This window comes from Miniopterus natalensis, chromosome 1 (genome assembly GCF_054644295.1).
Source record: "Miniopterus natalensis isolate mMinNat1 chromosome 1, mMinNat1.hap1, whole genome shotgun sequence".
NCBI classification, from domain to species: domain Eukaryota; kingdom Metazoa; phylum Chordata; class Mammalia; order Chiroptera; family Miniopteridae; genus Miniopterus; species Miniopterus natalensis.
The window spans coordinates 155,304,788-155,320,723 of record NC_142081.1 but is presented as its reverse complement, the minus strand read 5'-3'; the positions used below and the strand labels follow the sequence as shown (position 1 = coordinate 155,320,723).

Below are 15,936 nucleotides of genomic sequence, written 5' to 3'. Positions count from 1 at the left end.
TAACAGAAAAAACATTTGGAAAAGACTATGCGGCTATCTGGCAGAAACAGGGACATCAAGCTGTGACAATGCACACCAAGTGATATTTATTCCACATATTTTTGTTATTTTAATGTATTGTTAAAATAATGCATTCTGTTAATTTAAGTCATAGCCAGATAATCTCTAAGATATTAAAGAAACCATTTGCTATGAAATTTATCCACAACAAAACACATTAAATGGGACTGGCATTTAAGGAAACAGGTCCTTTTTCTTCCTTTTTAAAAATAACACCAAAAAGTTAACTTTAGCTTACAGATTTCCTAGGTACAAATGATGATCATTGTAAAAAATGACTCTATAAACAATAATGTTGCCTCACTAGCTTAACAGCAGTTGGTTAGATAAATAGATGTATTAGAATTTTCACAGAGCAGTGCAATTGTTCAAGCTTTGGAACACAAAGACAGTTCCAAGTAAGGGCCAATAAAAATATTTCCCTTAAAAACAATCTTGTTTTCATCAGTGTTATTTGATGGGCTTATTTACAATGTGATATTAAGTGAGAGATACAAATATCAGTTTATTGTTTAAAGGAATGTCTTGACTTGGTTGGAAAAATTATCATAGGACTTAAGGAAAAAATAAAACAATTGAGCTATTACAACCATTCCTCCTTTCACACCCTCACTCCAGTCCCTTAAAATGACCTCTGGGACTAATTTTTTGATAATGAAAAGCAAGTAATAATTTCCAGGCTATTTCAGATATAATTTTTGTTTCAAAATTTTGCTTATAATACCTAAATAATTATGTGATTTAACCGCATTTAATCAGCACTGTCTGCTGTCTTAAAATGTCACTTAAAGGGCCCAGGGCTATAGAAAACGCTTGGTCTGTCTAATCCTGCCACTCTGCAGTGTCTTCCGAGGTGTGAGGACAAGACCAGGGATGAGTGTCACTCATTCCAGGAGTAGGGAAAATACTCAAGTGCTTTTCCTTTTGAATCATTTACTATCTTTTCTGCACAAAGAGGCAGTGTTTCACTGCTTTCTTTTTATTGAGGTGAGATTCACATGACATAAAATTAACTATTTTAAAGTGAACAACTATTTTAAAGTGGCGTTTAGTACACTTAGGCTGTTACGCAACCATAACCTCTCTAGTCTCAAAACATTTTCATCACCCCAAAAAGGAACCTGTGCCATTGAGCAGTTGCTCCCCATTCCTCTCACCACCTGCTCCGGATATTCCACATACATGGATTCAGACATCATGTGACCTTCTGTGTCTGGCTTCTTTCACTTAACATAATGTTTTGAAGTTCAATTCACATTGCGGCATTTATCATTACTTCATACTTTATGGCTGAATAGCATTCCATTTAATGTATATTCCACAATTTGTTGATTCATTGATAGACATGTGGTTACTGCAGCGAGTGTCTGTCTGAACATGCGGGTACATGTACTTGATTCCGTTTCAGTTCTTTAGGACATATACCTACGAGTGGAACTGCTGAGTCATATGGTAATTCTATGTTTAACTTTTTGAGGAACCACCACATTACTTCCCACAGAGGCTGCCTATTTTACATTCCCATCAGCAATGGACAAGGTTCTCATTTCTCCACAGTCCTTGATATTTTGTTAGTGTTTTTTTTTTTTTCACTATAAGCCATACTTAGATGTAAAGTGGCACCTCACTGTGGTTTTGATTTGCATTCCCCTAATGATGACTGATACTGAACATCTTTCATGTGCTTACTGGGCATTTGACTAATTTCTTTGGAGAAATATCTATTCGGGTCTTTTGCCCATTTTTGAATTGGATTGTTTATCTTTTTGTTGTTGAGTGGTAAGAACTCTTCATATTCTGGACACTAAGCCCTTATAAGATATATCATTTGCAAATATTGTCTCCCATTCTGCATAATGTCCTTGAGTGCAGAAGTTTTAAACTTGGATCAATTTCAATTCCTCTTTTTGTTGTTGTTTTTGCTTGTGCTTTTGATACCCTATCTAAGAATCTATTGCCAAATACAAGATCATGAAGATTTAACCCTATGTTTTTCTCTTACAGTTTTATGGCTTTAGCTCTTATATGCAAACAGTGTTTTATGGAAGAAAGATGATTTATTATGAAGGTGAGTGTCACAAAGATACATGACCCTTCTTTTATTACTCATTTGAAAGTGAAGTGTTTGGTTCGGTTTGTAAGTGGTCTGGCTAAAACATTTTTGCAACACAGATTATTATAATGAATCCAGTGTTTCTGAAAGTTGAGAGTATCTCTTTCTGTACCTTTCCATAGCTGTGTTTTTAAAGTGGTATCCCTAGGGAAAAGAGTACATTCTCCAGAGGAGAATTTTAAGTGAACATAACACTACTGTGTAGCCATATTCAAATGCTGTATACACAGTTGTTTTTCCCTGTGTATCATCTATTCTGTTCCTTATAGGAACCCTCATTCCATCCAACTCTAAGACCTAGAACTTGGTGTCTTTAGCTACCCCAAGGGTGAGGTCTAGGAGCAATGAGACTCAATTTCAGGACTTTTGCTGGGGCTACTGAGAGTCTTATCTTTCGCATTGGATCTGGAGTTATAATTTCACAACATTGGGACTGTGGATGAAAGTAGAAGTTATTAAAAAAAATTTTAAATCACTCAAATGATTAGATATGAAGAGTTCCCTGGATTTTCTGCTAATGAAACATTCTGAGGTAGTACAGTAATGATTTACATGCTGAACTCTTAAATACAGTATAAAGTATGGGGCATTAAAAAAAATATGAAACAGAACAATATCTGACAGGAATATCCTACAGTGGAAACAGTGGAATTTTGATGTTTTAAAAGAAATAAAGAAATAACCAGAAACATAGGTCAGCAAACTGTGTTCCAAGAAACTGTAATCAAGTCAAATCAACTTCCTGCAACTGGTAGATAATATACTGGGTCAGAGTGCTGATGAAATTTCTCTTTTTATAAATGTTGATTTGGCCCTGTTTTTTTTGTTTGTTTGTTCTTTTTTTAAGAAAATAGTACCCTTACAGGATAAAGAAAAGGAATTTACTGAAAGTTATTCTGAAATTCTAATTTTAAAGCATATTAGCATGTAAAGTGAGAATGTCTCCAGCAACACATAAGATTAAAACAATACATGAAAATCTGGATATACCGCTCTTGGCTATTAATGGGTTTCAGCTGTAATAATCTTCAAATAAATTTTTACCTCACCTTTGTTTTCACTGAAATAAAGTATTCTGACCAGTAGATGTAATAAGTGTCAGTTTATAATGTTTCCCAGACTCTAGGTTTGAAAGAGCGATCTTTCTTTTTCTACTTAATTGCAGGCCCCGAATTACAGCAAACGGCAGCAGCCCAGACCACAGGCTACCTTGTCCGAGTGCACTGCAGGCCTCAGAAAAGGGACTGATTTCCCCACCCTCTTCCTGGACGACGTTTCTAAGACAGCACCACAGCTCTACGTACCCAAGTCAAAGTTGTTGGAGTTGAACAGGAATTCTGGTAAGTAAAAAAACTCTGGGATCAGTTCTTTCACATCTGCCATGTTGTGCTTTGATGCCGAGTACCAGGCCTCCCGCACGCTGTGGAACATCCGGTCAGCCAGGTCGAAGTGGCCGCCCTGCGGGCAGGAGAAGGCACCTCCCGGTTAGAGAACCAGTCCCTCCTCGCAGCTTCAGTCAAGCTCAGAGGCTCAAAAGAGTCTGCTGGCTTTTCCATTTCCCATCACCCCACGTCAAATACACAACATTTTAAATGATTACACAAAGCAAATTACTCTAATTAATTCTCTTTGGTGTATTCCTTACCTTACAAAGGGTGCTCAATGTATTTATTTCATAATCAAAGTGAAATCCAAATGTAAAGACTTTAAAAAGTCATTTAAAAAACTAGTTTTTAGAGAAAGCAAGACAATAAGGAATATGAATTCTTTCACATTTTGATGATGCTCTCTTAAAGACTGTAATGTAGCTGTTTACAATGGGAGGTGTTCCATTATATATGAGCTTGACTAATTTCATAAGTAACATGACACTGAAGTTCCAACACCCATGAGAATTAAGTGGAGAGCTAGGAAGGTGATCAGAAAGACACAGACTGATAAAAATTCAAATAGAAATGGGATTTCTTTTGCCTACACAGCCTCACAGATATACCACCCCTTCCTCAATCAAGCTCCCTGTGCTGTGTTTTAAGTGAGCACAGAGTATCTGTCTCTACGATGAAGCTCACTGTGGCCACCAAGGGCTGCAACAATCGGGACTCTATGACTTGCCCACACTTACTCTGCTCCAGACACAATGGCCTCCTTGCTGCTCCTCAGTCATCTCAGGTGTACACCTGACTTAGGGCCCTCACCTGGTCTGTGCTCTTTGCCTAGAACACACTTCCTCCAGACACTGCCAAGAGTAACTCCCTCACTCCTTCAAGTTTTTGTTCAGATGTCACCTTTGAAAGGAGACCTACTCTGACTACTCTTTAAAGCTGCATCATGACCTCCTCACCTCCCATGTCTGTCCTTCCCAGTCCCCTTTCCCTGATCTATATTTTTCTGACAGCATTTATCACATTCTAAAACACTGGACAATACAGCTATTTATTTTGTCTGGCTTCCTCAATCAAAATTGTATATAAGCTCCACATGGCAGGGCTTTTGTCTTTATTTACCAAAGTCCTCAGAGCATCTAGGACACCGTCTGAGTAAATGAAATAGGATGTAATAAATAATAAAGAAGACAGAAAATGACTTAGACTGTATTACTTTTTTTTATGTTTGTTGAATTCAATAAGTTAAGGCTGAATTCCATGTGCATGGCCAGAAAGCATATGGTACTTGCTTATATGACTAAAGGACCCTGGCACTTGTTTATTATAAATGAATTCTAGTTTATTCATCAACTTTGGTCCAGCAAAATTTCACTTTATGTTTTGATTACAGGTCTTCTTGTAAGGCAAGATAACAACATTTTTAAAAGCAACAATTTTAAATAGAAAGAAGGCTTGCGTAGAATGGGAGAATTCTGAACTTGGAATTTTACCTGTAGCCTTAAGAATATCTGGGTGAAAGGCTCCATCCGTACTAGGTACGAAGCCACAATCATGGCAGATGAATAGTGGGTCCCATAGTGGTAGGCTGGAGTTTCTCCTGTTCAAAAAAAATTATAGCATAAATGAAAACAAGAGTAAATAGAAAAAATAAAATTGGTACTAACAGGCTTAAAAATGCTAACGTATGTGATAACTGTGACACCAAATACACAGAGCGCTGGCACCTGTAGCACGAACACTGTATGAAGACACTACTACCTTTACTTACATATTGGCCAGTAATCAAAAGTAAGTACAATTCGATGCCTTTCCCCTCAAACTTTGCATATCTAGCAATTCGTGTTTTGAGACATTGTAATAGATGACGCTTAAGAGCAAACCATCTCCACTAAAGCAGGACTTACTGACTCATAGATACTTTTCATTAGGTTCTGGCTCTGCAACCCTTTATTTCTCTAAAATGTCTATAAATATTATGCATTTTTTACTACTTTTCTTGGCAGGGGGAAAAAGAGGCCAGTTAGGGAACACTGTTAGGCTTAGGTTTTTTTTCCTTTCTTTGTTTTGTTTGCAGGGCACACATGATAAACATTAAACATAATAGGTAAACTGAACAGTGTTTCAGAAGGTAGTCAATTTTTTTATTTAATGCAAAATGGTTCCAAAAATAGAGTTGGCAAGTGAATGTGTAGTTCCTGGCCTACATATGAGTCAAAATAAAGGCATTATGATGGGAAATTTCTGCCCCGTCCAAAGCAGACACACTTAGTTTCCTGCCAGTACCTGACAGGCTACCTAAAAAACCCCTTCTAAGCATGGCCACCAGCTGGCATATAAAACTGGATTTTCTACTCTGATAGTTGTAGAGATGTGTGCATATGTAACATATACAGAGGTGATGATATGTAAGCAATTTGGGGAAAGACGTGAGGATGTCAGACCACTAAATAATGGCTTACTTTTGAAATTAGGGACAAAGTCTAATGACAAGAAAAGTTACTTACCATTAGGATCTTCCCAGTCTTTATATCGCTTCTTATACTGAGCTAATCGTTCATCTGTCTGTGCTCCCATTGGCTTAGCCAGGTTTCTAAATGTCTTGGGATTAGTAAGATCGACCTCCTAAAATACAAAACAAAACCCAATTCCACATTAGCACACACCCTCTATTCTCACCAGCGCTGATACAGTGGCTACAGCGGACATGCCAGGACCCGTGGGGTCGCTTGGGCAGAAATGGACTCTAGAACAATGCTGTGTACCCACAGGTCATTCTCACTTTACAGAGAGGCACATGGCAGTGTGTCAACTGATTCAGTTTGAAGACGACTGCTTGGGAAATTAAGGGTTCACAGAGGAAGGCATGCAGGACCCATGTCTAGAGATGAGCAGGCGGGAAAACCCTTCCCGTCTTGGCAAGGGCACAGCACAAGACTGTGGGCGCAAAAGTTTCAATTCATCTTTATCCTCTGTCACCCACATGACCAGAGGGTCACGTCCCCCTCTGCTCTCTTCCCCTCCTCCCTGTCTCACTCCACCTTTTCTGAGCATTCCCTCCCTGGGGGTGACTGCCTGGGAGGCGAAGTAAAGCAGAGCACCCAGGATTCTTCTGCCTCTAAAAGACAACATCCAAGCAGATCAAGTGACTCCTAACTGAGCCGGAAGCTTTCAGTCCACCACAGATTAATTTAAAGCTCATCTCTAGTTGACCTAATTCATATACTTGAAAGGAAACCCAAATTTACCTCCTGGAGGTTTTAAAAGTAGAAATTTGAAATATGCACCTGCGGGATATTTCATTTGTATTCTTTCAATAGGGCATCATGACCACCCAATTTTGCCAAACTTGTATTCTAAAAGTCTTGGGAAGAAGAAACTGATCCACAATTATGAATATAAGTCAAGTCAGTGTATTCGTTCCCCTCAAAACCAATATGCAAAATACCTCATTCATATTTTTTTGGTTCATTCAACAAACTTTAAAGTGTAATACTAAGTAGCAGGCATTATTCTAGAGGTTGGGAATTGAGAGACACGTGAGACAGTTTTTGTGCTCAAGGACTTCACAGTTGACTAGGGTCAGACACAAATCATGATTATAATACGCTGTAAAAGAAAGTGCCACGATACAGCTCCAGGACAGTGTGTCCCGCAGGGTGGAATGGAGCTGGCGAGGTGAATGTATAAATGGGATGAAGTTGGTGCGTGAAAACTGGGGAAAATTCCATGCCAGGAGCGTAGTGTGTGAATAGCTACTGAGAGGTACTTCAGGGAGATTGACAGGGTAGCCCAAATAGCAGTCCTGGGAGTACAAGGACAGATTCACAGGAGCTACTTTGCAAAGGGCATGGTACTGAGGATTTTAAATTCTCTCCAAATTGTGATGATGATTCACTGAATCATTTTAAACAGAGGGATGAATCAATTAGATGTGTTTCCAAAACTGGCTGCAGTGTAGAGAACAGAAAGACATCCACCAGTGGATACAAATTAACTAGCACTTAAGGAAACCAAATTGATGTTATGAATTAATACCCAAGAAGTTGGTCCATTACCCACATTCTGTCTAAGTCCAAGCTGAAGCTCTTCTCATCTTCTTGGAATAAGTGCCTGCTGAGAACTTTAAACTATAAAACATTTGAGCCATTGCAGTATCTCTTAATTACTTTTGAAAATGTGTTCCATTTACAAAAAATGACACGAGATTTACCTCTGAGTCGTAATCTGCAAGGATCCAAGGAAACACAGGATATTGCATGAGGTCATTATACGATCTGCCGGCCAAAGTATTCAAGTGCATCAAATACTGGAAGTTACTTATTTCACCTCTCTGGGGAAAAAGAAATAACAGTGCATTTTAGAGCAATCAATTACCTCTACTACGTTCACTTTTTAAAATGTTGTATGCAAAATGAGGTAAAGGACGATTTCTTTCTTATAGATTTCAGAACATCAAAACTCTTTCTAAAAAGAACAAAAACGACATTTTTTCTGTGGTACGTATTTTATGGGTTATTAAAGTGCTTTTAACAGTGTGGCTTACACCATCCAACTATAAATTACAAAGGAAGCTTAGGTTTTAATTAAGCTTACCTCCCATCTCTGAGTGACAGATTTCTCTCCAACCAAAGTGCTAAGCAACCCAGATCTGAAAACAATAAATAATTAAATTGTAGGCAGAAGAATTTTAAATGACTATATAATTGAAAATTTTAAGTCAATTTATCATAGTATGGAGGGCGTGCTAGTGGGTGATAAAATCAGTTTAGTGGGTTGCGATCTGCATCTTAAAATATGAAATAATGTGGAATTCAACTGAAGAACACAGGACATCGGAAGGCATCACATATAGTAATGAAAGTATTTTCAGGGAATTCTGTCTCCGCTTTTCTAACTCAGTTTGTGTGTCCTGGGATGCAATGTTTGATATATATTTTTCACTATGGGTTATGGCAAAAGAGTTTTAAAAACATTGATCTAGTCCAACCTTCTACTTTTTTCAATAATCACTACGTAAAAGGATTTAAAGGCATTAAGTTGGAATAACTGAAATAGTATACAATATTTTGTACGTCGCAGACGTGTAGCATATTTCCTAAAAGAGATGTTGAAAAGTGAATGAGAATGTATTTTGACAGGAAAGTCATTGCTGTTCAGGTCATTTACATTTATGGACTTTTTTTTTATAGCAGCCTTTCCTAGATTGCTATAAAACCCTTCTTTAGGCTTAACAGCTTCATAACATTGATAATTAATATTTTGAAGATTGTAAAGTGGTCAGTGAACTAGTAGGCAAACATATGGATTTCATTGTTTGAAAGGAAATGACTAGATTCAGCTTAATAGTCCAGATACCACTTTCCACTTGTAGATAAAGTCCTCCCATTAGGAAAATGGAACGTAGAGGATGCTCTCCCTGCAAAAAGACCTATAATCACTTGTCAGCTGTACAAGAAAGGGAACGAGAAAGCAGATTAAAGCTGGAAATGAATTTCTGCTTCTTGCCCTTGAGCTTCTAGAAGTTCTTTAAGAACTGCCAATTCAGCACAAAAAGTAGCAAGATCAATGGACCAGCAAGCTGAAGATTACCAGGGCAGGTCAAAGTACTAGCAACTTGATCACAAGTAGGAAAAGGCTCGATGTGCTCTGAGGGAGCCTCGCACTTCCTGTATTTATGTTAACAACACAAATGATTAGGGGAACATGTTTCTAAGGTTAATAAAAGCATATAGGTAGCATTTGTATTTGCTAAATCTCAGCTAAAGAAAAAGAAAAGCAACAACCTAATGAGAAAGAGGCTAATTTATTTAGATATACAGAGACTAGACTAAAATTTTATTTACAAATCACACAATCTCCAGTGAAGTTTTAAGTCATTTTCCTGCAGGTTGTAATAATTAATTTGTGGCCCCACGCACAGCCTTTCTTCCAGCAGATTATAAAGGACTACAGTTCCGAGTGACTGTAAAACGGAGCTGGGTGTGTGGATTGCTGCAATGGCTCTGCCACCCAGAAGGGCTTTCTAAGAGTAAAGGCAGCTGAAAAGAGCACAAGGAACCACTGATAGGTTTGAACACAAAAAAGCAGAAGTTTACATTTAAATGTCAACAAACAAAATTAAGAGGAAAACTGGACAATTTGTGACAAATATGACAAGCATAGGAGAAATGCATTATTATAGAAAAATCCCATACAAATTGATAATAAGAACTCAAGAGGTTAACTATTTAACTACTGTGGTGGTTATTTCACAATATATATTAATATCAAACCATTATCTTGTATACCTGAAACTAACATAATGTTATACATCAATTACATCTCAATTAAAAGAAAAAAAATCAAACCATCACCACCAAACTCAGAAAAAAAATGGGCAAAAGTTATAGATAATTCCCAAATGATTTTAAGTGGCTAAAAAACATTTACAGAGCCCTAGTACTACTAATAAAAGAAATGCACATTTATAAACAGAAAAAGCATTTTATAAAATCAGTAAAAATTTTTAAGAATATAAAGAGTTGACAAGCATCTTACAGAGACGAGTAAACTTATCCACAAGTGGTAGAATACAAACATCCATAATTTTTATGAAAATAAAGTTGGTTTTGTGTATCAAAAGCCTTCAAATTCATATCCTTTAATTTACTAAGGGGATTTTACCCTAAAAAAAAATAATCAGGAATCACACCTGCATTATTATAAAAAGGGAACATGATAAAAATAAAATATTTGCAAATAAAAGAATGTTTTATATATATGATGAATAGGTAGCAGATAAAAATAATGTTTCTGAAGAATTTTTTTAGAGCAGGGGAAACAGTTACATATAACACTGAATGGAAGAAGCAGAATAGAAATCTGTATAGCATGAATTTGTCAATGGTGCACACAGGAATATATGGGTGCTTAAAAGACTCCAAGAAAATTGATCAAAATGTGAGCAATGATCTGACATGAGGGGTCATGCATACATTTTTTTTTCCTTCTAGTTTTCAGTAATTAATCAAATAATTTTGTGCAACCAACAGGAAGAGAGAACACTCAGCAGAAATATAAAATTATACTGTCCAGATACAAACATCCTAATTTCACTATTAACTTATAATGCAAGAAGGAAACAACCTACCCCTGCTCCACACTTGTGTTCGGTCGTTGCCCAGACACAGACTCAGAACTGTCAGTGAGGGATGGAACTACAGCCAAAAACCTGGGAAATTTAAAAATAGCATAAAATTGGAAATGAAGTCTCAGTCAGGATCTAATGAGAGCTTAAGAAAGGATGGATGTTTCATTTACGTATTAATTGTTTCATTAACAATAGAACACTCTGTTACAAAAAAGGATAAGACAGTGGCTTCCAAAGCTAAATAATAATGGCCGATAGCAAAATCAATCATTTTGGACTTTTACATATGCTGCCATGTTATGGGAAGCAAAGGCCTTGCAGCACTGACTCCCAGGAATTGAGCCAAATTAATGAAGTCCAAAGAGTGATTAACAACTAGATATGCACATGACAGCAAGTAATCATGACAGCTAAGCAAATGATGGAACAGACACATCACTAAATAAATGAAGATCCACACAAGATAAGAAACTTTATGTGACATTTATTTTTCAGAGTTGCTTACAATGTCAACATAAATTTTTTAAAGGCAGAGAGAATTGTGTGGAAATTCTTGGAATGGTTGTGGGCTTTGAATTTGGAATCTACACAGAAACTTCTCAGAGAAAGAAAAACTCATCATCTTGTAATGGTTTCTAGTTATTAAGAGCAAATAATTTCCTAGCATTGAAAGAGTATCACTTTTAGAGAGTAATTGGACAGAGAACTAAAATTTCAGTCGCTGCATTAGCTCCTCCCGCACGTGAAGGGGGCTCTGGATTACCCACCACCATGCGCACCCCGCGCCTGAAGACCTGCCCTCGCTCCCAGGGGCCCCCTGCCAGTACCACTGCGCTGCAGTGATGGGCAATGTTCTTGGCATTGAACATGTTCCTCATGGAAATGACTTGAAACAGAAAACTTCCTTTACTAGAGGGCTTGCAGCATCTACACCACCCTTCAAAGAATAAGAGAAGGTCTCTCACATCTACTACATCAGTTCATAAAGGCCTTATTATTCATACATCCAAAAGAAGTATCTTCGAGTGCAGCAGATGTGTACTGTGGGTTTTTTTTTAAACGTAAATTTTAATTATACTTTACGGAAAATAAAATAGGGTTAGGTTAACTGCTTTATTTGGCTGTGCTACTTTTTCAATGATGAAGGTATCCAACTTCCCTTCCAAGGCCAGAGAAAGTCTCACATGAATGCAATTTCTAAGGAAACTCAGTCACTCTGTTCAATATGAAAAAAGCCTATTTTAAACCTAAAGTATTACTTTTGAAGCTACACTTTCAGCATTCTTTTACATAGAGACAAAAGACTTAGTGATGAAGTAGCTTTGGATATAACTATGAGTTACCAGAAGAAAAAAATGGCATTTCAAAATAAAATAGCATCATTATAAAAGCTAGTTAAAAGAATCATGTTTCAAGAGGTTGGCAAAAATGAAACATTTTCTTCAAAGAAGTTAATTCACTGATTTAAATTCTAGATTTTTAAAAACTAGCTAAACTGGTACTAGTTTCCCTTCCATCTCTTCCCATGATAGCATTATCAAGTATTCCTAATAAACAATACCTTTGATAGACTTTATTCCTAATTCCTTTCTGAAAAGCAAGGAGGTAATTTCGTCCATCTCCAGAGAAAACTTCCACAGCAATAGGCTGAAATGATCAGAGCAAAAAACATTAAGAAAAACACAAGTAAGGTTATATATTAACTTTTCCACTATCAATTTCTACAATGTTGAAAAAGTTAACTCATTGAAGAACACGGAGTCATAATTCCCAGCAGATTCTATTACAAAAAAAAACAGAGCCAATTTGTTGCAAATCTGTTCTCGATTTGTTTATAAAATATTTAATAATAAAATAATTACAAAGTTATAATTTTTTAAAATTATAATGAGGATGTAATTTTATATTTAAAGGTAATTATGTTGATTTGGATAGCTATAGATAAAGATGGATGACAAAGCTATCACTTAAGGTTTAGGTGGTTTTTAAAAAATATAGATGCATTATACAGAGTTATGCACTGTGTAATGTCAGTTTGTCTGTTGCATAACTAAATTTAAGAAATAATCTACAAAATGCTCTAAGGGATAATGCAGACACTGCAGAGGGTTTTGCATGTATCAGTTTTACAATAACGCATTCTCTGAATAAAGGAACATGACAAAACACTTAGTACTACTAAGTCACCCACCTGTAGGAGGTACCTCCTTTTATGTACCTCCCTGATGTCTTCATATGCAAAAATGCTGCATGTTCTCTTGAGCTGACTGGGGCCTTGCCTGGCTCCTCTAGGGATAATTGGCTCATGCATACTATAGGCAGCCAAGAGAAAGGAGATACACAAAAACACAGCGAGAGATAAATTTTCAGTTCAACAAAAGCTGTTATTCTCAACATATGAACAGGAGGGGGAACAGTATATCAGAATATTCACTTAGAAAAATATGTTTAAGAGAATAATTTGTCAGCTACTCAGCACACAAGCAGCCTCTTTGATGAAGCTAATTTAAATAATCCCATTATTGCTATCAGGGCCAATTTATCAATCAGGCACAGTGCCTAGGTCTAAATACTCTCAGGGGCCCAAGAAAATGTTTTAATATATAATATGACTATATTCATCTTTAAACCAACAGTCATAAATACAATTTTTAACATTTTTATATGGAGGAAAGGGCCCTAAAGTCATAATGCGGTTCTGACTGTTGCAGGAAGTAACTATTTGAAACATCTCCTGGGAATGAACTGCAGAGACCATGTCCACATTCAACAGTGTGAGGTGTTCAAAATGTCAAAAGAAAGGAAGAACGTGTTGATTTTCCAAGCCTTTGGCTTTTCATCTTCCTCCGAGCTTTGTCTGTCTCCTGGGTTTTTCCATCACCCACTGTCACTGCAATCACAGAACTGGCAGAAGAAAGGCAGATGGCTAGGACTCAGCTCACTCCTGCCGGTGCTCAGTCACACTGCTTCTAGGGCACTCAGGCCATCAACGCTTCCATCTGCTACAGGATGTGCAGCTACCTGCATTTTCTCTACAACTGTGTTTGAACTGGCATTTTTTTTAAAAGAACAATTTCCAAATTCAGAATAAGTTTATAAACATATTGATTATAACATATGGAATTTGGTGTCTAATGCTAATAATGAACAGTCAAAAATTTCATTTAGTTTTCATTTTGATATATAAGGCACATTTTTTCTTATTACCTTTAAATAACTATTACCCTCGTGAATGTTTAATAATGGATGCACATAAACTGAGGGGTAACATTATCTGAAACATAATTTGTTGATTAAAAAGAACTGATGTGAATAATACTGTTTTCTAAAGATAGCTGCACTTTGTGTCTCTTCATTCATTTACTTACTTTGGAGGTAAAGTTTCAATGTCTCTTATTTCCCTGGTTGCTGTCATTGTAAATCCATCTATCACATAAAAATGCTCTTTTCCAAAAAGCAGCAGCCCCTCACTGGTATCAAGGCCCTGGACTCGAGCACAGCGGTACATGTGTTGGATCTATAAAGAAAACCATCAACATTCATGAACATAGATATTTTTTAAAAATTTGAGATAACTTCTTTTTTGATATAACTGAAGCAAAATGTTTTAAAACAGAATGTAATGGGCAAACAGGATTTTAATGAGCTGTCCCTCTGTGATGGCATCCACTGAGCTAAGCATGTTAAACCTGAGTTTAAGCATATTGAAAAGAATCTGCAAGAACAGTAGTCTGATTTGCAGTTGACCTCAGTAAAAGGAAACAACCATTTACTCATATCCATCCACCCCCGTGCATCCATCCATTTTCTCAATATTCACTGAGCACTCTCCGTGTGCCAGGCACATATGTACCAGGTTCTACAAGAGATGAACTAGTTAGACAATGCGGGAGACAGACACAACAAACTTGGCAGGAAAGGGGACTTCAGCATACATGTAAACAGATGAGAACCATGCCCTTCACGCGGCAAGATGACACACATCCTTCAACAATCCAGTTCTGTTACTTAGTTGTAGGTTTAGCCAAGTTTCCTAATTTCTCTGGGCCTCTGTGTCTTCATTTGTGAATTTCAAATGTACACTGACTGGTTGTGAGCGCAAGATAATGTACATAAGCATGTTTGCGATTGTTGGCTGCCTCTCTTCCACACAGCTCACTTTCCCTTTTTCCATAACAACTCCTGGAATAGAACTGGAGAGTTGGTTCCCACCCGCTCCCACCTGGATCCTGCCTGCCTGGCACACTGTTACACTTGTGCCATTGTAAAAAGCCCAAATTGGCAGAAGTTGTATTTTCCTCATAGGAGGAAGGAGTCACTAAATCTCTCAGTGAAAGTATTGTGTTGTTTCCAATGAGTAGGACCTGTTATTAGTAAAAATTCTTTCTTGTTTAAACTGAGTTCAACATGCGTCAAGGAAAAAAAATCAACTAAACCAGAGGCAAACAAATGTCAAATAAATGTTAGTTTGAATACACTTCCTGCACTATTGAATCTTAAAACAATTAGAGCAAAAACTGTAGTAATGAGGTTAATAGTTTAACAAATGACAGCATTAGAAAATAATTTTCTGAAATATGCAAAAATAAGTCACTCTCCATAGCCACATTTGAACTACTTCGATAATAAAACTGTAGAATGTTACAGGAAAAATCTGATGTCCTTTGAAAGTAACTTTATTGTAATGTAACATACATACAGAAAAATGTCTTTCACAAATGCATGGCTTGGATTTTTCAAATGCTACATATGATGCAACCAGCATCCAAATGAAGAAACAGAACATTCCTAAGAGCCTCTCTTATGCTTCCTTCACACCTAATGTATTTTTATAGTTACATGATTAAAAAAAAAAAATCATTCCAGATTAATAAATCCACACAGCTGGACAGAATTTTAAAAATTATATCCTAATTTCTGGTTAGTACTTCTTAGTGGGTAAAATTTCAAGGGTTATTCCAAGATCTAATATAACAGGCAAAAAGACCATCCTTTGAAGAGGTGATACTCACCACACATTAATTCATTCCTTCATTCGTGTACCCTTTTATTTACGCAACCAAACACTCCTTCATTCAAAGGTTATTGGGTGTCTGGTAGGTGAGTGGAGTTGTGTAAAGTAATGCGATAGGAAAAAGAAATAGTGCCTGCCTCTCAGGAGCTCCCTGGCTAGGGGAACAGACAGACACAGGAGCAGATACTCACATGATAAAACAGAGTAATATGTATAAGGCATTATGAAAGCACAG

The 15,936-nt window shown here is 36.9% G+C and overlaps 1 protein-coding gene across 3 annotated transcripts in view; it reads right to left on the bottom strand.

Annotated features, from left to right (window-relative positions):
• Positions 1–15,936, bottom strand: part of WDFY3 (WD repeat and FYVE domain containing 3) — a 208,475-nt gene that overhangs the window by 19,810 nt on the left and 172,729 nt on the right. For all 3 annotated transcript variants that reach the window (XM_016213051.2, XM_016213053.2, XM_016213054.2), the window contains 9 exons: positions 14,056–14,204; positions 12,879–12,999; positions 12,249–12,334; positions 10,688–10,768; positions 8,152–8,206; positions 7,769–7,888; positions 6,063–6,180; positions 5,049–5,155; positions 3,478–3,631 (listed from right to left, as the gene is read on the bottom strand). In XM_016213051.2, coding sequence (XP_016068537.2) covers positions 3,478–3,631; positions 5,049–5,155; positions 6,063–6,180; positions 7,769–7,888; positions 8,152–8,206; positions 10,688–10,768; positions 12,249–12,334; positions 12,879–12,999; positions 14,056–14,204 — 991 coding nt within the window. The remainder of the gene's footprint in view (positions 1–3,477; positions 3,632–5,048; positions 5,156–6,062; positions 6,181–7,768; positions 7,889–8,151; positions 8,207–10,687; positions 10,769–12,248; positions 12,335–12,878; positions 13,000–14,055; positions 14,205–15,936) is intronic.